A 21,572-nucleotide genomic window follows, 5' to 3' on the forward strand; every position below is an offset into this window, starting at 1 on the left:
AACAACAGAGTACCTTTCCCCCAGTATGTAGTAATTACAAGTTTGCATTACAGCTGTGGATGGCAGAGGACTGCTGGCTCCAGGCAAGGCTCTACTTGGGACTGGAGCATTCTCCTGAGCAGGACACGGAGTCTCTGTGCTTCAGTATTCTGGTCGGCCACGGCCAGAGCCACACCTTCAGGGTAGAGCTGGCCACTGACCTGGCTATCTGGGAGAAGTCCTTCCAAAGGGCTGTCTTCTTGGAAGTGCAGCGAATACAAGTGAGTACTTTCATATAAAATGATCTCAGACCCTTTTTGGGTATTTTCTGTTTATAAATTCTTTGAATATTAGCTCGAATGGAGCGCCTCTAAAATAAAGCATCTTTTTCTCAACTCAAAGGAGCAACGCGAAATACTGAGTGCTTGTGGAAATTCAGACCACAGCACGACTAAGTGTGCTGGCCGTTGGGCTTTAGAGCCAGAAGGAAGATAAATAGCATCCATAATCTTGGATGATGACTAAAATGAACTCTTCCAAATACAAACATGACAGTCTGAAAATGGAGCTTTATAATCCTTTAATACCAGTATTATTGCATAGGAACATTACAGCACAATTGCATTTGTGTGTAATATTCCTGTACAATTGTGCACTGGTCCATTTAATTAGCATAACAGAACAGCACAAAAATGTTAACATAAAATTTGAAAGCCATTTAAATCCTCCTGTAACACCTATATGATATTGATGATTACTGTCATTGCACCTTGGGTTTTGAGGAAGTGACTTGCATTCATCATTTACCTCCTGTATTTATTAAAACTGTGTGTATTATATTTGATACACGAGTTTTTGAACACCTCTCAAAGAAGAAGAAAAACCTGTGTTGATTGGTTAGATGGAGACAATGAGCTGGAAAGGATGTGCAGCAGGTTAGGGTGATTAAAGACAGAGATAGAAATGGATGGTGTTAAGTTAGTGGAGTGCAGAGAATTAAGAAGGTGGAAGCGAGGGTAGCTGTGTAAAGGAATGAAGTGTGGAAAGTCGGGTTTATACAGGTGGCATACCTGTGATGGTATGAAGATGTCTTGAAGATGGGATGTGGCCTTTTTTAAACTCGAGTGTTTAACACAATCTTGGAGATTGAGAAGCTGCCAGAGGAATGGAAGAATGAGTCCAATTTTCAAGAACAGGGTTGATGTGCAGAGCTGTAGTAACTAGAAAGAGATGAGGCTGATTAGATGAAGAGTTGTTGAAGCTAGGTTAAGTGACACTCGGTGACATGCGTTAGGGCTTCATGCTGAGAATGAACACTACAGCTGTGATGTTTGCTTGATGTTTGCTGATGGAGAAGAATAGAGACGATCAGACAGAGTTGCACTGTGCCTTTGTAGATCTAGAGAAAAGCTCTCTGAACCCCTTTTTGTTTGCAGTGGTGATGGACAGGTTAACTGATGAGACGAGACAGCAGTCTCTGTGGACTTTTACAGATGACACTCATGAAATCTGTAGTGAGTAGGAATAGAATACATGTGTGTGAATGAGAGGTAGGCAGGTGGAAAGGTGAACATGCAAGTTGGATGAATTTAAATACCTGTACTCAACCAGCCAAAGCTATAGACAGTGCACAGGAGAGGTCAAGAAGAGAGTGCAGGCTGGGTGGAGCAGTTGGAGACAAGTCTCTGGGATGAGTGTAAAAGTAGAAGGAGGCGGCCGAGTTGAAGATGTTAGGATTTTCATTGAAAGTGACCAGAATGGACGGGACTAGAAATGAGTACATGAGAGGACAGGTCAGGCTGAGCAGTTTAGAGGCTGAGATGGTTTGGATGTGCAGAGGAGGGATCGAGGATATACTGGACAAAGGATGCCAAAGATGGACCTGCCAGGTACACCACAGAAGACTCATGAAGGAGGACACAGTAGAGGGTTAGGATGACACAGGAAGGATAGAGGTGAGATGGAGGCAGATGATCCACTGTGGCAACCTCTAAAGGGAGCAGCCAGAAGAGGACATTTGGAAGACGTCTAAATCAGTCAAACAATCAGTACTTTTCTGTGATATAAAATCTAACACATTATCTCCCCACTGGTGAATTACAATATCCATGGATTACAGGCATCTCTTTTTCCTTTGACCAAGGAAACCTTTGTTAATTCCAGTTTTGCTATGAATAACCATTACTTGAAATCTGTCAAAAATGTCAGATTTGTAACTTTTGCGGCTTTTTAGTTTCTGTTTAAAGGTACAAAGACATTTAAAAACAGTTATTTTAATAATAGAATTTCACCAACCTGATTTGGCGTCTCGGGTCTGACATGGTGAGCAGTTAAAAGAGTTTTCGTGGCACAGATAGTGCAAGTAAAATTAGAGATTGGATTTGAGTCTGAGGGACTCATTATTCAGTCGTATGGCTACACCAGGCTTAACATGCCACAACATTTTTGAATTCTCTGGTTGCAGCTCAGAAAAATGCCAGAGGCCTTACCTGCTTCAGATGAATTTGTCTGGCTTGCAAATGGGGCTTAACTGGTCCCCTGACAGTTCCATCCAGCCCATTCCTCCTCTCAGTTTGGCAAACATGCACAGAGTTCAGTCGCTTTCCCTTGATTTAGGGTATCAAACAGACCGAAATCCCTCATGGAGGCTGGTTGTTATCCATTGTCTATAAAAGTCTGAAAAAGTTGGTCTTTTAGTTTGTGTCCAACCAGCTACCAGATCGTTACACATCGCACGGCTTGGTGAACAAATGACAGCTGGGACAGAAAGCTTTAGAAGTTCTTGATCTGTGATTTCTTCTGATAATAATAAATGAATGTTTCCTTAATTCTTGCTAGGAGTAACGCTTGAATTTATTTTCTGAAACGAGCAGTTTCTATCATATTTCAGGCCTGCTTATATTAATCACAGTGGTGTCTGCCTATGCAGCTACCGTTGGAAACTATTGTGATGATTGTCAAACCAGCGAATCACTTGTCTAGTTGACAGATGTGTAAAACACTTCTTAATTATAATAATAGATCAGTTCATTTTTTTGGGAACTTACAAGTATATGGATGTAGAGCTCATTGTAATAAACTGTCTAGGCCAGCTGCCAATAGTATGACTGCAACTTAAAATTAATAACTAAAATACATTCAGCTTAAATTTTTCATCCTTAACATAACAAAATGTTACAACATACAGCAGGAAAACTCGAGCCTTACTGTTTCAGACAAAGTGACATCACCCAAAATAGGGGGAAAAAGCTCAACCAGAAATACTTTGGGTGTAGGACCTGACAATGAGTCACACAAATTCTTTGTAGTGCATTTGAGCTGGCGCTATATAATGCTGCATCTTGGACACCTCCCAATGTTCAGACAAACCTCCCAGTGAAAGACGCTTTATTTTCAGTCTTTTTTTGTTTTTGTAGATTTTATTGGCCTGCATGTTAATTTAACACTGATGTTTAGGAGTTTAAAGCCATCGCCAGGCCACAGAAGCTCTGTGTTTTTGTGCTCGTTCTGTAGTGAAATACTTCAGGGGCAACTTTTGATTTTTCAAACACCTGCTGGTGTTTTGTCGTTCTCTTTGTGGTCGGCTCTGCTTCATCAGAGGGCAGATGTTTGGAGGTTATTTCTTTGATGCTGCCTAACTAATGCCAACTGTGAGCCGCACTTCATATTTAAAGTGGATTCACTGAATACTAAACCCAGATCCAGAGAAAGCTACAGCTACCTCAGGTAAGGCCTGAGTGCATTTGGTATTTGGGTTGATTTAGCAGGGAAATAATGTGTTTGTGTTGCCCTGAATGCATTTCCATGTGCCTACCAAAAATATATATACTGTGTGTGTGGCAATGATGGACAGAGGGAGCTCTTTGATATTAAAATTGTGCCGCTTTCATTATCTGACTGGATATAACCCTACCCAAACAAACTCTAGGCCCAACTGCATTTTAATAAATCTTCTTACCTTACCCCTAAAATACTTCTATAATCAACAGGATGTGTTAAGTTACGCATTTCTCTGAGAATATTGAGGTATCTCGCCATGTGTTACCAAAAAAAAAGAGGAAAATGGATAAAATGAGGGCAAAAGAAGAATCTGCAAACCTGAAAAAAGAAACTACCTGCTGCAGATGAATAGTATGTAAAAGTCATGTTTTTTAGAAATAGAAAAAGTTATCTACCAAAGACTCCATACAGGACTTGAGAGATACAGTTGGCCCCTCAGTTACTGTTAAATTAAGTTTCATCAGAGTTGCTGTCATGAAGCCATTCCTATGAAAAGTATGCCAAACACAACAAGTGGACTGAAAAAAAAAACAGCTGTGAGGAATCCTGATTTGGAATTTCTGGTTCAAATTGTCTTTCACAGTGAATTTCCAAAGGTTTCATTTCTCAGCTTAATACCAACACAGTAAAATCATGCCTGGGTAGAAAAACACAGAGTTGAAACACCACAAGTCATGGATTGTCTCCCCTAGAGTCCAGACCTCAACATTACTGAAGCAGTGTGGGATCATTTTGGCACAGAATGGAACAAAAAGCAGCCAGCATGTAACCAAAGAGAAGCTTTCAATGTCCTCTGAGAAGCCTAGAGAACTGTTCCTGAAGACTACTTCAAGAAATGAACAATAAAGGTTTCGGGCTGTATTCTTCAACACAGCGTGCGGTATTGACTTTCAAGGTTAGAACTGTACAAACTTTTTTCTCTTATTTACTGTATTTCCACGCATCTTTCTACACCTATTTCACATTTTCCAAGCAAAATACAAAGAAATGAGGGGCGGTTCATGACTTTGCACTTTGCACTTCTTGCTCCAGCTTGTTCCAAAAGTGACTCAGTCCCCATTGTTAAAATTCGCTTTCAATAGTCACGATCTTTAACAATATAAAGCATTAAACAGCTTTACAAAAAGGAGTGTCCCCAAATTGACGATCAGTTGTAATATTGACATAAATTAGAAGATTAAATATTAAATAAATATAGCTAACTAGTTATTACAGTGCAGCTTCAAAAGTATCCTAATTTGCACGAGGGTGCAATTTAATGTTTGCACAGACTTTTATATTTGAGATCAAAACACGACACAGAAAAGCAGAGACGGGCTTTTAGCTTTTATGTGACACCGTTTATATGCACATATGTTGTCTTTTTTTTTAATTTTTTTTTTTTTATGTTGGCTCCTTTTTCACATGAACAAAAGTTAATCAATGAAGGTCAAATGAATAAAAAGCAATTAAGTCTAATATTTGTTTCTTGTGATAAATGCGCTGAAGCCTAAAAACTCAGTGATAAACCTAAAGGCTTGGTTTCTGTATTGGAAATTGTTTTCCGGGCTTTTAAAGCATATGTGCTCAGTCGAGTTTTATCTGTTGATGGCCAGTTCAAGAACGTTCAGTTTTTATTTCTATTAAAAGCTTTGTGTTTAGGATTGTTGTTATGTAGGGAGAACAAGGGCCAGCCAATGAGACAGAGTTATTAACAGCCAGACTAAACTAGAAGTGAATAGAGCCTGTTGCTGCCATTATGTGCTATGAATCAACACTGGGAAACAAACTAATCCATGTACCCGACCTGCCATAAGTGGCCAGGACAGGACGTGATTTGCTAAACATTTCATGTTTCGCACGTCGGCTTCTAGAGCAGAAAAATGAAGCAAACCCAGTTCCTGATGTCAGTGACTCAGTCCCCACTGACCCCCATGTTAAAGTGCCCAAACTCATAAGAGAGACAAACATGAATATTTTATCAGGATGTTACTTGACACTAAACAAGCAAGTTATCCGTTTTTTTCCCCCTATGAAGTAAGTCATGGTGTTATATGATTACCTGGCACTGAACCTGCAGAGAAGATCACTTTAAAAAAAAAAAAAATAAATAAAAATACTGAAATTAAGGTTCAACGTCCACAGTCCGGTCGGTGACACCCCAGCGCCCGTCTTGGTTTCACACCTGTTTTGATCATGGCTACTTCTCGTCTTTCTCCACTCTTTGGCTTTCCACCACTATATTTTGGTAAATGCCAATCCAGCCTATGGATTCCTCCTTGCTGATAAGAGATTTGCATCTTGCAGCCTCGTCTCTGGGAGTCTGCTGCCCGTTCTTTTGTCTTGATCTTGTGATATTTTCACACCTGTGCTTTCTACACTGACAGTGACGTCCTTGACTGTCGTTTTGAAGTTCTTCTTCACAGCTCCAGGGATTTTTCTGTCATCAGCTCAAGTTGTTCGCTATGGGCAACCTGTCCTGTGTTTATTTCAAAGTCTAGCACTGGGTACCTTTTCCTTCAGATCTTCCCACACTGCTGTTCTTTATATATTGTTATGATTCTCTGTGTCTTTTTTGTTTTTAGACGAGCTGTGTTTCTGTCAGTCAGGTTTCTGGTCGTGTTGTATGCTTTTGGCTTTAGTTGAAAACGGATAAAGAGATGGACTGAATGAAGGCTTAGCAGCAATAGCCTTTAATTTGTGACCAATCCCTGCAAGAAACTCATCTGCTTGTTGTTATTAACTCACTTTTTCACTATTTTGTGAAATAGTAAAATGCATGGAAATAAAAGTTGATAGTTTCTCCTTTACTGTCATTTATCTTTTGATTTTAAAATCAAAACAGTAATGAAAAGCATTTCATACTCTGTTCATCTTTTGAGGGCACTTTAGTTTTGAAGTTAGATTTTTTTTTCTGATCAACACTCTGGCGTTAGTCAACCACATTATGTGTTTAAAAAAAGTTTTAAAAAAATCAGCACTGCTCATTTCTGCCAATTTAATGCTTCAGCAGTGAGAAGTTATTTGAAAGTGATGAAGTTCAGTGTGATTTTCATTTAGTCTTATTAAGAAACTAATTGCTTCTAAAACAGAACGACTAGCCAGCACTCCGTTTTCCATAAATGTTATTGTTACTTTCAGCGCGTTTATCACAAGGAACCTAAAGAATTCGTCTTCACATCAATGAGCCATTAAATTGCCTCTTAAGCAAAAATGTTTAAAGTGTAAAGCTCTCGTGGAGAGTGCTTTGTTAAGAAATCTGTGGTTGTAGCTGTTTCATGTCCATCAAGAGGTCTAAGCATAAATACTCCACAGACAGCTTAAGAAGCCAGGAGTCACCCCAGGACGCTCTTCCCCTGTGTTTTCAGTTATGTTAACTTTCATAATTTGGTTTAATTGGCTTCTAATTTTTTATCCAGTCAGCACGTACGAGACCAGATAGATCCCAAAAACATTTGACGCAGCACTTTGCCTTTCAATTTATTATGCCAGCATCTTATTTGTGTCTGCTCTCTCTAGTTTCTGTTTCACTGTAGGATCTTTACCTTATAATATAAAGCGCTTTGATGCAACTGTCCTTGTGCTTTGATGCTATATAAATAATTAAATGAACTGAATTGCTGCATACCTTTGTGTAATGTAGACTTTCTAATAGTTGTAAGTCAGATGGCTCAAATGTGGCATGCTAACAAAATGGGAACAGAGGACTTTCTAACTTCACAATATTACTTTTCAGAACAGGGCACCAGTATTGGCACCAGTTATCTGGCAAGTGTGGATTGAGCTGCACACTGTTGGTCTGTGAGCAGGTCCCACTGAAGGATGTCTGATATTTTAGTCAGAAACAGACTCCATGAGAAGCACGCTGGAGGTCATTCTGAATGACTTTGGCAGAGCTCGTCTTCACAGAAACAAGCCGATATCGGTCCTGCTGCTGGGTTGGTGCCCTGCTATAGCTCCATCCAGCTTTTTTGTGTAATGGGGCATTTCCTCCACATGCTTTAGACTGTGCTGGGAGACACAGTAAACCCCCTTACAACAGCATGTATGCATTTGCCATCCAGGAGGAGTGGGGCTACCTGTGCAACCTGAATGGGCAGGAGATACCATCTCAGGCTACTAGTAGTGACAAGGACGCCAGCAAAGATAGAGGAAAATCAGCCAGGAGGGATAAGCAGAGAGCAATGGTCTGTGGACACCACCTGCTAAACCCTTTCTGAAGGTTGTCTGGTTGTTGCCTCTCCAGTGCACACTGTCACTTTCTTTTGCAGCAAAGCTGGTGTAAAAGGAAGTGACAACAATAGCTCATACTTGCATTTTATTCAGCCGTATGTCGAATAATTGCACGGTGCTTAATTTTTGGGTTGCCTAAAAATTCACCGGTTGTAATGAACAAATTGTCTGACACTAAATTTTCCTGGCGAATAACAGATGCTTTGGGTGTAAATATTAACAAATGCATGTGTGAGGGACACAGGAATATTCCTCTGGGATTTATAGTGGCTGGAAATTGTTTGGCCATTGCCGTCTTTGTGTTGGAGTATTTTAATTGTGTGAACTGTGGAGGGATGCAGTGTGATATCTGGCAGCAGTGCTGCGAGAAATTTCCATCTTTCGACACATAATTCATTTTAAAGTTTGAATTATTTAGCCAATACCTATTCTCTTTCTTTTCTGTTCTCTGCTTTGATGTTCAAGCTGAAAATGAAAACGTGGCTTTTCCTTTTTCCTGCATATTTGCGTAATTTTCTTTGTGTAAATGTCCGCACCTTAAAAGTCAACAGCTGTCAGCTTCATCTTCAATCATGAATTCAGAAAGCTTCTAAAATGGGAGAATGTTGATTGAATATTAATGTGTTTGATGAGAATCAACTTTCTGATAAATAATAAAGAATCCAAATAAGCATCTTATGAGATGACCTGCAACTATGGATTCTACTGTGGCCACTTGAAATGTTTACTTCTAGTGGGTTAGAAGCTGTGGATGAATTTAATGATGAATTTTATACATACATACATATACACATATCTACACCTCTCTCTCTCTCTCTCTCTCTCTCTCTCTACACACACACAGATCTATCTATCTGTCTCTATATCTATATATCTATCTATATATATCTCTATATCTCTATATAGATATATATAGATATATAGAGATATATATAGATATATATAAAAAAAAGGTTTCCATTTAAATTCATTTAAATTCATCCACAACCATCAACAGCAACGTGAGCACAAAAACAGATAAATGGCTTCTTTCTAGAATAATACACAACATTTATTAACTGTGAATTTCATTTCTGTAAATGTGGAACTTCAAATAAATCATGAAAAGCAGATAAAAGACCTGAACAGGGGAAATAACTTTAGTAATGGTGCAGTGAAGATGATAGTCTAAGGCAACACAGAGAGGGAGAGAGGACCCAAAGAAATCTTGAAATGCTGCAAAAAGGTTTGTGCAAAAAGGGTTTGACGGTGTTGATGAAAGTAAAATGCGAACAAAGTACAATAAAAACAGTCTTAGCATGTAATTTAAACCTTCACTAAAGCTTCTGCTTCACAAGAGAAATTGACAAAATATATAATAAAATCAGAAAAAAAAGGAAATGCTGAATTTTTATATTCTTTTTCACCATTCAAAGTTAGATTAATGGGTTTTTTTTTTTTTTCACCGAGTCAGTCATCGCCTCCTTTCCAGTAGTTAAATGGGGCACAACTGGGAAGTTGGAGCCTCCAGGCGTTCGTACAGTAAGTTTTACTTAACAGTACTGGGTGAAAATGGGCGTTTCTTTCTTCCTTTTCTTTACATTTTTTATAATTCTGGATTTTGGCATCGGGGCCACATTGGCAGGGATTCTAACACATGCAGCCATAGAAAATTAGCTTCTTCAAGGCCAGCACTGACTGAAGTCACACTGAACTGGACCTCCAGAACATTTTGGAACATTTTTCATGGACTTGCCCGATAATACATACTAATAATACAGCTTGCTGTGTGTTGCAGACCATCCCAGAAATGTGTGCTAAACTTTTAGTATTTTGAAATTCTTGACATTCTGTTTATTAGTTTCTTACTTAGCATTAATTAGCAGATGTGTGTGTTTTGTAGCCACACAGTTTATGGTTACAGCTTGCTTGCATCCTAAAAGTCACGCTTGGCAACTACTGGCTTCAAAAAAACATAACATAGCACTGACCAAGCTTTAAAATATCGAGTCCTCTTGCTAGGCCATTGCAAAAAGACTGACATCAGACTCATGTATTTGTAATATACTTGCACACCTCGGTGACATGCGCTTGATCGGGATTTAGTAAGGCAAACAAATCAAAGAATGTCACTGAAGTTTAACACGTTAAACCAGCCGTATGCTTCTGCTCATTATTGAAAGGGAAAACAGTATTAATATTTAATTCAAATCCATCCCCTCATCTGTACTTTTTAAGATGGAAATTGTGCTGCGGCTCTGAAAACATTCCTCACGTCGCAGAAAAGGAACGCAGGACGGAACGAGGCCACTTATTCATTTTCGTTTTCACCACAGTATAAAGCACCTTCTGTGAATCCGTTTGTGCCGCATTAAATTCAGAACTGAATTATCTGAGGACTCGCAGTAACACAGAATTGTTCGATATCAGGGAAGAGCTACGTTTTCACAACAAAGTCCAAGTCTAAATAACAGAGAGCTCCACACATGATTCTGTTTGATCAGGCTTTCATCAGCACGGTTTGATTCTTTCCCATTTGAACGTTATTACCAAAGTAATTCCCAGTTTCTTTTAATTCCAGCCTCAGATTGAGGAAGGGGGAAAAGAACATTTGATTCACCTACTGCAATAAGCACAATCACAAGCACAGATGTCGAGTTCCTTGCTTAAAGCCAAAATGCAGTCGTCTCTGTCTGTATCATTTAGTTTCTCATGGAACTTTAAAATCTCCCACACAGCCATGTCCATTATACTCGAGAATTAAGAAAGTATGGCACATGTCAGGTCAGACTTTTCATGAAACGGCCAGCGGTGCCTTTAATTTTTCTACATTCCCACCCTTTCACCTCTGAAGTGCGGCCAGCCAAAGATAAAGGCTAAAAACACTATGAAGCCTCAGGGCTTTGGTGCGTGGGACCCTTAAGTAGGGACATTTATAAATATTACAAAGCAGAGCACCTGTCAGAAGCCATTTAAATCACACAGTCACAATCTAAAATCCTTTCCGGGTCACTGTGGGAACCAGGCATAATTAAATGGCATCTTATTTCACTTTTGAACAGCAAACCAAACGTGGGTATAATACCAGCAAGCAGCATCTTTGACTCGGCACAGGACGCGGGCAAAAGCCATCAATCTGAAAGTCTTGGGAACCATGTATAATCCTTTTATGTCCGGAGAGCTCATGTGGTCACTGAGAGTTTAGAGTCATAATTCCACAGGACTCAATTACATTCTCCAGTTAATTCGGCAGATGCTAATTCCTAAGCCTAAATCACTGTTAACTGTTAGAAACTGTAGACTGTAAACTGTCTTACATACAGCAGCAACATGAAATTTTTATTCTGCACAGGGGAAGCTAAAATTACTAATGTCTCTAGCAGTTGTGCTGCTGTTTGCCAATATTCCCTTTTGGGAATGCGATGTGGTTTCTGTATCAAAGAACACCCTGGTAGATAGGGCTGTAGTCTCGGGATCAGCTGGTCTGTAGTTTGATATGCTGCTGTTTTTCATACAGACTAAAACTTAATACTATTACTAGTGCATCTCAAAGAATTAGAATATTGTTCAAATTTCAGATAAATATATGTCCCAAAATCACAACTCAGTACTTGCTCCTTTAACACTGATTACCTCAGCGTGCCATGGAGGTGATCGACTTGAGGCACTGCTGAGCTACGGCTCATCTGTCTTTTTGGGTCGGGGTTTCCTTGTCAATTCTCTGGGGGTTCAAGGTCAGGGGAGTTTGTTGATTCATTAAGCACAGCAAAATGATGGACAGCAAACCATTTGGAAGTAGTTTTGGTGCTGAGGGCAAGTCCTGTTGGAAAAGGAAATCAGCATCTCTATAAGGATTGTTAGCAGATGGGAGCACGTTGGTCTAAAATCTCTGTTATCAGTCTGCTGTGTTGACTGTCGATTTGACAAAACACCAGGAGAGGACATGGCACACTGGGTAAATTTTACCCTGGACTTCAAACACCTTGGATTCTGAGCCTCTCCGCTTTTTGTCCGGTCTATAGGACTTTGATTTCCGAATTCAAGGCAAAATTTTGTCTAAAAGGTGAAACTTTGGACCACTGAGCAACAGTCCAGTTCTTTTTCTCCTTAGCCCAGGAAAGACACCAATGATGTCTGTGATTCAGGAGTGGTGAAGTTAGTAACAGTGTAGCACCTTTCCTGAAGGCATCTGTGTTATGATGGCTCCTGATTTACAGACACCTGTATCAGTTTATTCGTTGTAAAACTCTCCGTTGTTCTTGAAATTTTCACGACAATCCTGTTAAGGCTGCAGTCGTCCCTGTTGCTGTTTTTTTTTTTTTTTTAAAACCACACTTTTCTCTTCCATTAATATGCTTCGATACAGTGCTCTGAGCAAGCCAGCCCTTTCAGCAATGACCTTCTGTGGCTTACTCTCCTTGTGAAGGATGTCGATTGTCATCTGGACAACTGTCAAGTCAGCAATCTTCCCCAAGATTGTGGTTGCATGTATTGAACAAGAAGCACTCAGAGAGCACAAACCTCAGCCAAGGCAGGTCAGTCTCTGGGCACTATTTGCTTTTTAAGGTGATAATGTTGTATTTTATATTCATTTTCCTTCTTTTGTTCTTTTTAAACACTTAAAGAAGTTTTTAGCGCAGTAAAAAGAAGTGTAAGGTGACATTCAGTTCTTTTTTTCTTTTTTGGACGCACTTTTGTGCTATTAGGAGTAATCCATTATTTTTGGCAAATCTTTAAATTGACTATGTCAAAGAAGCCAGTGGTGTATTTGTATTTTGTTAAAATGGGTGGCCAAGAAGCTGAGTGTAGCAGCTGTTTGAAAACAGAAATTCCTCTCATCAGTGAGATCTTAAGGGACATGGGCACAGTTTGATACACTGTGTCACTTTGTTGGTCCAAAGATAACGAGTTTGATGGCTCTGAGTGGCTTTTTAAATAAAAAGAGTGCAGAGTTTGGCACTCAGTGTGATAATTTGTTTTTATATTTACAAACAGAAACAATCACACTTTTGTTTCATCATTTATTTAACAAAACAAGTTTTTATTATGCATATTTTTTCTTCAGAATAAAAAGGTCTCCTGAGGGTTGTAACAATCCCTTTGTGTAAGTATTGTGTAATCCATTTGCTTAGATACTGAATGTGAATGAGTGTTGAATGGGCAGCATGTAAACTACGTCTTTGCTGGTTGTCACAGGCAATCATTGTAATTTCAGATTTCCTGAGACTTGGTTTTCTTGTATTTTCATAACGACTTTGATTTCCCTGCTTCTCTAGGTGAAAATGTCATGGGTTTAATTAAAATAGACCCTTTCACTGCGTTAACCATATGTTAGCAAAATGAAAAGGGAACCCTGAGTTCTCAGAATGACCAGTCCCACCCCTACAATTTGCCATGAAAATATAGCTAGCTCACACTTTAAATGCCTTTGTAGTGAAACTACGTTTTCTCTGTGGACCAACACATTTTGCAGCAAGACAGGGCTCTATGCTTTTCACAAAGCCTTGAGGAGTTGAGGGAACTCTTCCCTTTAATTTATTTCAAGTCAAAAAGCGTTAACTTGGAACAATGTAAAGAAATATACATTTTAGGTCAATTAGTTTTTGCCTTGCATTTCTACCGAGCTGAAATAACCTGAAATTTGACCCTAACAATGTTGATTCACAGCACAATGGACCGATGGCATTAACCACAGCAGCTTTGCAGGCTTATATGCTACTCTTTGTTCAGTGCCACCTCACACAAACCATAAGCTCTGGGGTGTTACTACTGAAACTGGTATTAGCTGGATAAACCACAAAGACGAGATTCATTTTTTATCTATATAAGCATTTCGAAATGGGTTGTTTCAGTTTTACAACAGAATACTTTGAACAATATGAACAAAATTGGTGGTTTGGCACATCTGTGAGCTCTCTGAGCTGCACATCATGTTGCATCCCTAAGCCTTTCAGAAGGATGCATCTGGACCTGTCTTCAAAACACTGGATCAGATGCTTCCAAGTAGAAAAACCCAGTTCAATGCTCATGGCAGCCACCATAAATGTGCTATGAGTCACAAAGAAGGGAATAAATGTATTGGCATCAGGCCTTCAGCATGTATGCTGGGGGGTGGGGGCATAAAATCAACTGCTCCAACCCAACAGTGTTTATATTTAACACTTTTTTGCACTTTGCATGTTCACATGTGCACGATTGGAGAGAGTGTTGACTTAAAGCACTCTTGTGACCCCAAACACGCTGTCATTGTAACAAGGAGAATCACTGAACAAAATATTTAATTCATGCGTTTGACTTTGCTGCTACAGTTAGAAGATCAGAGCGCATGGAGCTCATGCAAGGCTCTGTGGGCACTGCGCTATCCAAACAGGCCAGACTGTAACTTCTTCAGGCACGGTGCATCGCACAAAAAATAAAAAGCCAACAATCGAACCGTGGGAGATACAGACTGGCTCGGTTAGAGCTACAAATTCTGATTCTCAGTGAGCCGGTTCACTGTGCTTTATAGAATATTGCGCTTAAAATCAACTTTAAAAGATATTGTAGTGTGATAAAATAATAGAGCACTCTATGCTGCTTTAAAAAAGGCATGTATTGTTAAAATTTGTTAAAAATAAAATCAGTGCAACTATTTATAAATATGTTTTGGATTAAAAAAAAAAAAACCTTACAGTTGTTAGAATTATAGCTTTGCAGCAGTAGCTCATCCCTGCAGGCCAGTTTAAATCTTGCATTTCTCCAGCCACTTTGAGTCAGTCTTTCTACAAACATAAAGGTCAGAGGTATAAGTTTATAGAGGTGTTAATTATGGTTTAAACAGCACATTTATTGGCCCCATGTTTACCTAAAGTGTTGATCTAGTGTTACGTTTAAGACCTTTCTGCCTACGCCACTTTGTGAAAGCGAGCTATGGAAAATATCAGAGTTTAGGATCATTTCTGTGGCACTCTGTACATGTTATGAGAAAACCTACTTTCAAAACAAAATGCTTTGGTAGCTTGGTTACAGCTTTGCGTCTGTGGTTAGTCGGTTATTTGACACGACTGTGCTGCCAAGCTATTCAACGATGAAGGTAACAGTTTTGATTGGCTGTTTACTGTTAAACTGAACCAGAGGACTGTTGAAAATACCATTTCAGAGGATGAGTCCTCAATGTCGATGTTATTTGTTGTGTACTGCTCATGTAGAACAAACCATTAGCTCCAAATTTAAGACCTGTTTTACAGGGTTTCTGTGCTGTAATATCTGGAAATATTGTCTAATCTTGCACATTAATCTCGAACAGATTCTATCTATATCCACAGAGAAAGACTGGCAGCAGCAAAAGAAATTAAAGAATGATTCAGCCTGCTGATTTCATCTTTACATACAAATATTTCTCATAAAAATAGAACCTTGTGCTGTGTAACCTTGTGTTATGTTCAGTTCTCAAACCTGGAGAAAGGCATCAAGGCAAAACTGGCTCAGAAACGGGCACTGCAATGTTGGGAAAAAGATAATAGTCAGCCAGAGGCAGTTTTCAACCAACTCATGCAGATGTTATCTTTGCATTTTAAAAGCTTAAAAAAAATCTACTTGTGAAAAGTATGTAATTACTGTCAAGAAATGTGAAGCTTGCTCTGTCTGCTTCTGTCTGAAATCAAGGATCCATTGTTTCAAAAGTAACTTGGACATAGAAATTGTAACTAAATAAGGAAGACAGGGCTCACCAGGCAATTACATGCATTGACATAACACATGCAGAGAACAGTGAATATTATATGCAGTAATCCAGAATGGTCAATTACTGAGCATTCATTTTCATACATGTTAAAGATCCTGCTGCATGCAGCTGATAGTTGCCAAGTTTCAATAACATAACGGTCTAGTATATCATTATTATTATAAATGAGAATGTCAATGGCAGATGATTTGTGGGTGAAATGTGTCCTATTGAGTAGAGCCATACAAAGATTAAATTGTTAACTTGGCGGCGGGTGCTTAAGATGCAGGGCATTAATTTGATTGTCCAGGTTTCGTCTCCTCTGTGCAGCCTGTGCTACATGATAGATGTGACCAGTACAGTAGGCTGACAAAGGGGTACACAAACAAAGGGAAGACAGTCAGAAAGTTCTGTGAATGTTAATGTATTTGCTTGTGGTCGACATCAAAAGGCATGGACACATTCGTACATTAACTGGCCGTGTTTTTCCAGCACAGAAGCAAACCCAAACTGCAGGACGGATGAAGAATAGACCTGATTTCGTTCTCTCTTCTTTGCTTTAACAATATCCCATTCCTCTGCTGTGCCAGACATTAGCTTCAAAGGGGAGCGATAATATGCAGGGGTGTTTGATGCTGCAGTCACACAGTCAGCTCTTTGCCAGCTAATGATTGGCTGAATCCGCTCTTGATGTGACATCAGTGTCAATTGTCAAATTGCAAGTGACATTCAGGACAGTCTGAAATCCAGGCTAAACAACTAGACTGACACACATCTCTAACAATGCAATCTATGTCAAACCGCTGATTGATGCCCAACATTTCTGCATGTATTTGAATGGCATTATGGATACAGGTAACCTCTCTCTTTGGCCATTTGGACAGGGCATTGAAACACTTTATATACTCAATGCTTCTGACCAAGTCAAGGCTGCATGGGCAGGTTCCCTCCCTATTAGTATGAAACCAAACATAAATATGGTAATGTAGCATTTTTTCAGTCTTTAATGATGCAAATGTGGGACACTGTCCTTTGGGAAGCCAATGAAAGTGATGAAGGGTTTCAATTTGCCTGTGAATCTCTGTTCTCCAGCCAATTAGGCGAGCCTCCTGTGGTTTCTGAGGAGCACTCAGCAGAATCCAACGTATACTAACCTTCAAACTGACTGGATCAGGGCATTACATAAACACTGCTGATGGGTATGAGTACAGGGTATAACAGACAAAATTGCCCAGCGTGCATCCTGTAACACATTTTTACTCTTTTTGTTATTTGGAGGTGATGAAATCCATGATATTTCACTTGTGCTGTATCCTACAAGCTGAAATATCGCCAAGCATGTTCGAGTCATAAACATGTTAGGGTTATGCACAACCTTTCTTACTTTGGCCTGTTCACAAATACAGGACTGTTTTGGTAAATATAGGTTTCGGTAAATATGGTCTTGAACAGGGTTTCAAAGGTTTTCTTTGGACATTGGCTGTTTGTTCACTCATTTTCAGTCCACCTCTTGTACTTGACCATTTTTAGAGAAATGTTGATTTGTTTGGTTGCCTGAGCTGCTGATCCTCAAGCATAAAACAAAAGCAAAAAACATATGTTTCTCATTTCTCTACTTGACTATGCAAAAAACTGCCAACGATAACAGTTTGACAGGCACAAAATAGTAATTTTGCACCATCAGTGTGACTCCTAAAGCTTTAGTAGCCGGAAACTTGGCATATCTTGACATGATGTGCAGCGTTTCTTTAAAGAATGGCAGTAACTGGAAAAGGGGTCAGGCCTAAAAGAAACAAAACAAAAGAAACCCCAAAACATATGAACGACAGCAGATGAATAGTATCTGAAGTTAGGTCCCTCGAAAAAAATGGGAAAAGATACAGCAAACAGCTGACACAGGATCTGTGAAATGCATCTGACTTTCCACTGAAGCTCATCAGAAATGGTCTAGTGTGGCTGTCAAGAAGCCGTTCTTAAGGAAAGGGAACAGGAAGAAAAAGGTGATGTATGCCAAATTACACAAGAAGTGGACTGAAAATCACGGGCAACAGGAGTGATGCATCTAAATTTGAAATTTCGTGATTCAAACATCAGCATGTCTGAGGTCAAGAGAACAATACAACTGAGTGTCTACAGCCATCTGTAAAACACGGTGGATTGTTGATTGACCAATATGTTTGGATGGTTATTGCCACCTGTTGCATACTCTTGACAGTGATTTTTGCAATTTAGTGTCTTCAGTTTCACTAGTCTAATAAAATCTGGATTAAAAAAAATGTTTTTCATCAAAAGGAAGATTGATTCCTGCTGAACACTTACAATATTCAATTTTGTACAGCAGAGTAAGAACTAAGTAAAGGAAAAATAAAATTGGGAGAGGGGGAAAAAAAGGGGGTAAAAATTTTTTTTTAATTTAAGTTTCCTTGCAGGTGATGAATATTGCAAACTCCATGTTTCCCTGTAGGTGGTGCACTTGTCCTCTTTAAGTGCATCGTCTTTCATGTTTTTTTCTACCTGCTTCAGGAGCTTTTCATCAGATCATAATTTCCACAATGACAGTAAAATTTTTGGGGACATTTTCTATCGCCTGCACTGATATTAACCAATATCGGCCTGTTGACATGAACGATGTACAGCCGGCAGCGGAAGACGTTTCTATATTGTCTCACGGCACTTTTATGTTGGCTGAATGTTTAAAACAAAGAGTTTAAAAGCAATAATTAACAAACCCAGAACAGCCACACTGGTATCAGCTCTTCACACTTGGGTACTGACCCAGGATTTTGCATTTCTGAATATTTTTATATTAAACTATCAAAATAATCAAGTGTTACTTTAGGCGCCTGATGTTGATGATAACTGATTTATATACTTTCTTTCTTAAAATATTGTTAACATGATAATTTGAGAAACATGACACCTAGGATTTTCAAATTAACACTTTATGCGCAGCTACGACATTCAGTACATTCAAACTGTTGGTGAATGTTACGAGTTACTTTCCTCAGTGTGGGGTTAAAAAAAAAAAAAAAAATGCTGCAGGTCACTGAAAAGTCTATTTTAATGAACATGAATTCTTAGAAAAATTTGTATTTTTGTTTTTAAAATATTTTTTGTTTACTTTCTGTTTGCAATTACAGTAAAGTACAGTATAATATTTTAAATGTTTATCTTCAGTTTGTGTATTTGCATGTTAACATTTGCTAATAAGCATCAAATAAAGCTAAGGCTTAATATCATTAAGTATGTGGTCATAACCAATTAGTCATGAAAATCCGCCCTGATGGAAACCACCTCCAACAACCTTTATTGCAAATCCACTCATTGTTAAGATCTGTTGTTCTAAAAGCCAACTAACCCAACCTGTTTCCCTTTTAAACAGTGAAAGTCTTTGAGAAACAATAGGCAGTGACACATTACATAAGCAGCCCGTGTGTCTGGCTGTCATCCAGCACATGAAGTTCTTCTAGTCACTGATGTGCAGAGGGTGGGGTCGGTTCAGGGTGGAATGCATTTGTTTTGGTTACAATAGATAACACCTGTCATCGCCGTCTTATCTTGGTAATTTCTGTATTTAACAGCTTCCTGTTAGAAGGCATGCAGCCATTGAACACTAGGTTCTTTGTTCAATTTCATATAATGTTATAAAAGTTTATCTTGATTTAGTGTAAGTAGCAAATACATTTCATGCTCGTCAACAAACATGGAAGTTCGTCCTGGTAGAGTTCCAAATTCTCACAGGCTCAGACATTTTTAACAGATCTGCTTCTGAGAACAGCTTGCATCAACACAACCTGTTCTCCCCGGTCTCTGTGTGGTACATTGGGTGAGGCCAGTACATGGTGACATCTCTGATAGGTGTGGTCACTTAAGTACACTTACCCCCACAGTGACACAGGGTGTGGTCAGAGGTTAGCTAAACGTTGCCTCAGGCTGGAGCCGTTTGTGGTACTATGTATTTAGCACCTTTTTTAGTGGGTAAAAAGGTGAATGTGTCTTTCACAGTCTTCGTTGCCACCCTTCTTTTTTATCTCCTCGACGCCCTTTATGATCAATTATGAAAGACACAGCAGATCTTCACACTTGTGAGCGTTCCCTGTGTCCTGTGTTTTCTTTCCCTTCTACACACATGCTCCTACTTCTGTCAGACTTAAGGAGATTTTCTTTAAAAATATTTCATGTTGCTAATTCCCTCAGAAAAATCCTTTCCAATTAGTGAAGTGTAGTCACTGCTCACCGTGTCACAACAGAGTCTTACATTTGGTGACAGAAAGAACTTAGCAGCTGGCCTGCTACTGTGGGTTTCTTTTTTTCTTCATTTTTTCACCCCATTCCTTTCACAGCTGAATTCACGACACCACTAAAGACAGGGCGGTTGAGGTCTGTGAGCACAAAACACTTTCAGTAAAAGGACTGTACAGTCCCTTGCCACATTCTCTGCACACTGCACTGTATAATTAAAATCACCATGCCCCTGCTGTCTGTGAACATAAAGCAAAAATATAGCACAAATACAAAAATCAGAATACGCTTCTTGCCATTCCAGCTGAGTGGACCGCACAATCGAAAAATGAAGTCGTGAGGCAAGAGAAGCCTTTTGAGGCATAATGCTCCGCAGAGGCTGAAAAGCTTACACATCAGTGCTTTCAAAAGATTTGCGTGAAAAGAATTGGAAAACACATGCTTGTTTGTGTTCCAGCAGGAAAATGAATGTTAAAAATTTATAGCTTTTAAAATAGATTTCCCGTGTCATGTGTCTTGACATTATCAGAACGCCGCACAGGATGCTGGGTGTGCCAACAGCTCATGCAAGACCAAAATTAATAAATAAATACATTTCAAAAACAGATTTGCTCTTCTTATCAGATATTGCCAGCCTAACATGTCAGACTTCCACAAGCGCTCTACACATGGGAAATGCCTATGATGTATGACTGATGAAATATTGTGAGTTTAAAACGGTTATATGAGTCCATCATACAATTAGAACATGCTGTTTGTATGAGGATCCAAACAACAGCAATGTTTCATTGGCGTACATCTGCTTGTTTTACCATTGTGCATTGGAAGAAGTAGATTAAATTACACTAAATGTATTACATACTTTTTTTCCCCTTATACCCACATAATTCAAGGATCAAGAAACCTTGCTTATAGTTCACTTTACTGCTGTAGATTCTTCACCGTACAGTATGTACATTCACCGGCATAACTGTTTGTTAGGCAACTGCTTGTTACACAAATGAGCCAATCCAATGGCAGCAACTTGCTGTATTTCTTTCAGAAATTGCTCATTTTCTGGGACTTTTCCCCACGCAGCCATTCCTGGTGTTTACAGAGAATGGTCCAAAAAACAAACAAAAAGAAAAAAAATCCCCCAAAAACCCAGCCATGGTATGCAGAAGACCGTCTAGGAATGAATAACACATCAAACTTTGAAGCAGATTGGCTACGGCAGCAGAGGACCACACAAGGTGCCACTCCTGCTAGCTAAGAACAGGAAACCGAAGCTTCGATTCACACTGGCTGGCCACAATTGGACAATAGAAGACTAGAAAAAGTAGTATAGTTAGTCAGTCAGTCATATAACTATAGTCATATAGTTGGGGCTGGATCAGGTGACCCTGAACCCTCCCTTAGTTATGCTGCAGTAGGTGTAGGCTTTTACCTACACTTTATCACTAAGTCACTTAAATAAATCACTTTAAGCATATTTGCACTGCACAAGACACTTACACATGTGGATTGCACAACCCTGGACATTATATTTCTTCATTACCATTTAGTACTTGTACAGCTGCTGTTATTGTTCTATATTTCTTCATATATTCTCATACATTTCTATACTGGTATTTGTGTATTTTGTTGTACAGTTATTTTATTTTTAACTTTAATTTTTATATTTTATTTATTCCTTCCT

The 21,572-nt window shown here is 39.1% G+C and overlaps 1 protein-coding gene and 1 long non-coding RNA gene across 6 annotated transcripts in view; one reads left to right on the forward strand and one right to left on the reverse strand.

Moving 5' to 3' along the window:
- The window catches only part of sntg2 (syntrophin, gamma 2), a 95,730-nt gene that overhangs the window by 69,308 nt on the left and 4,850 nt on the right, over positions 1 to 21,572 (forward strand). Inside the window, exons 14-15 of one of the 2 annotated variants that reach the window (XR_003215250.1) lie at positions 54 to 260; positions 12,317 to 12,485. Coding sequence is in view for 1 of the 2 variants with exons in the window: in XM_005477587.4 (XP_005477644.1) it covers positions 54 to 260 (207 nt within the window). In the remaining variant the exon portion in view is untranslated. The remainder of the gene's footprint in view (positions 1 to 53; positions 261 to 12,316; positions 12,486 to 21,572) is intronic. The other variant, XM_005477587.4, reaches the window with a different exon arrangement.
- The window catches only part of LOC112841736 (uncharacterized), a 55,658-nt gene that overhangs the window by 12,301 nt on the left and 21,785 nt on the right, over positions 1 to 21,572 (reverse strand). The window contains exons 2-5 of one of the 4 annotated variants that reach the window (XR_003215252.1): positions 2,469 to 2,655; positions 1,862 to 1,969; positions 1,577 to 1,746; positions 1,050 to 1,199 (exon numbers count right to left, since the gene is read on the reverse strand). This is a non-coding gene — a long non-coding RNA (uncharacterized LOC112841736). Of the gene's footprint in view, positions 1 to 1,049; positions 1,200 to 1,576; positions 1,747 to 1,836; positions 1,970 to 2,468; positions 2,656 to 21,572 lie in introns of all 4 variants that reach the window. The other 3 variants (XR_003215251.1, XR_003215253.1, XR_003215254.1) reach the window with 3 other exon arrangements.

The sequence above is a fragment of the Oreochromis niloticus genome, linkage group LG19, assembly GCF_001858045.2.
Source record: "Oreochromis niloticus isolate F11D_XX linkage group LG19, O_niloticus_UMD_NMBU, whole genome shotgun sequence".
NCBI lineage: Eukaryota > Metazoa > Chordata > Actinopteri > Cichliformes > Cichlidae > Oreochromis > Oreochromis niloticus.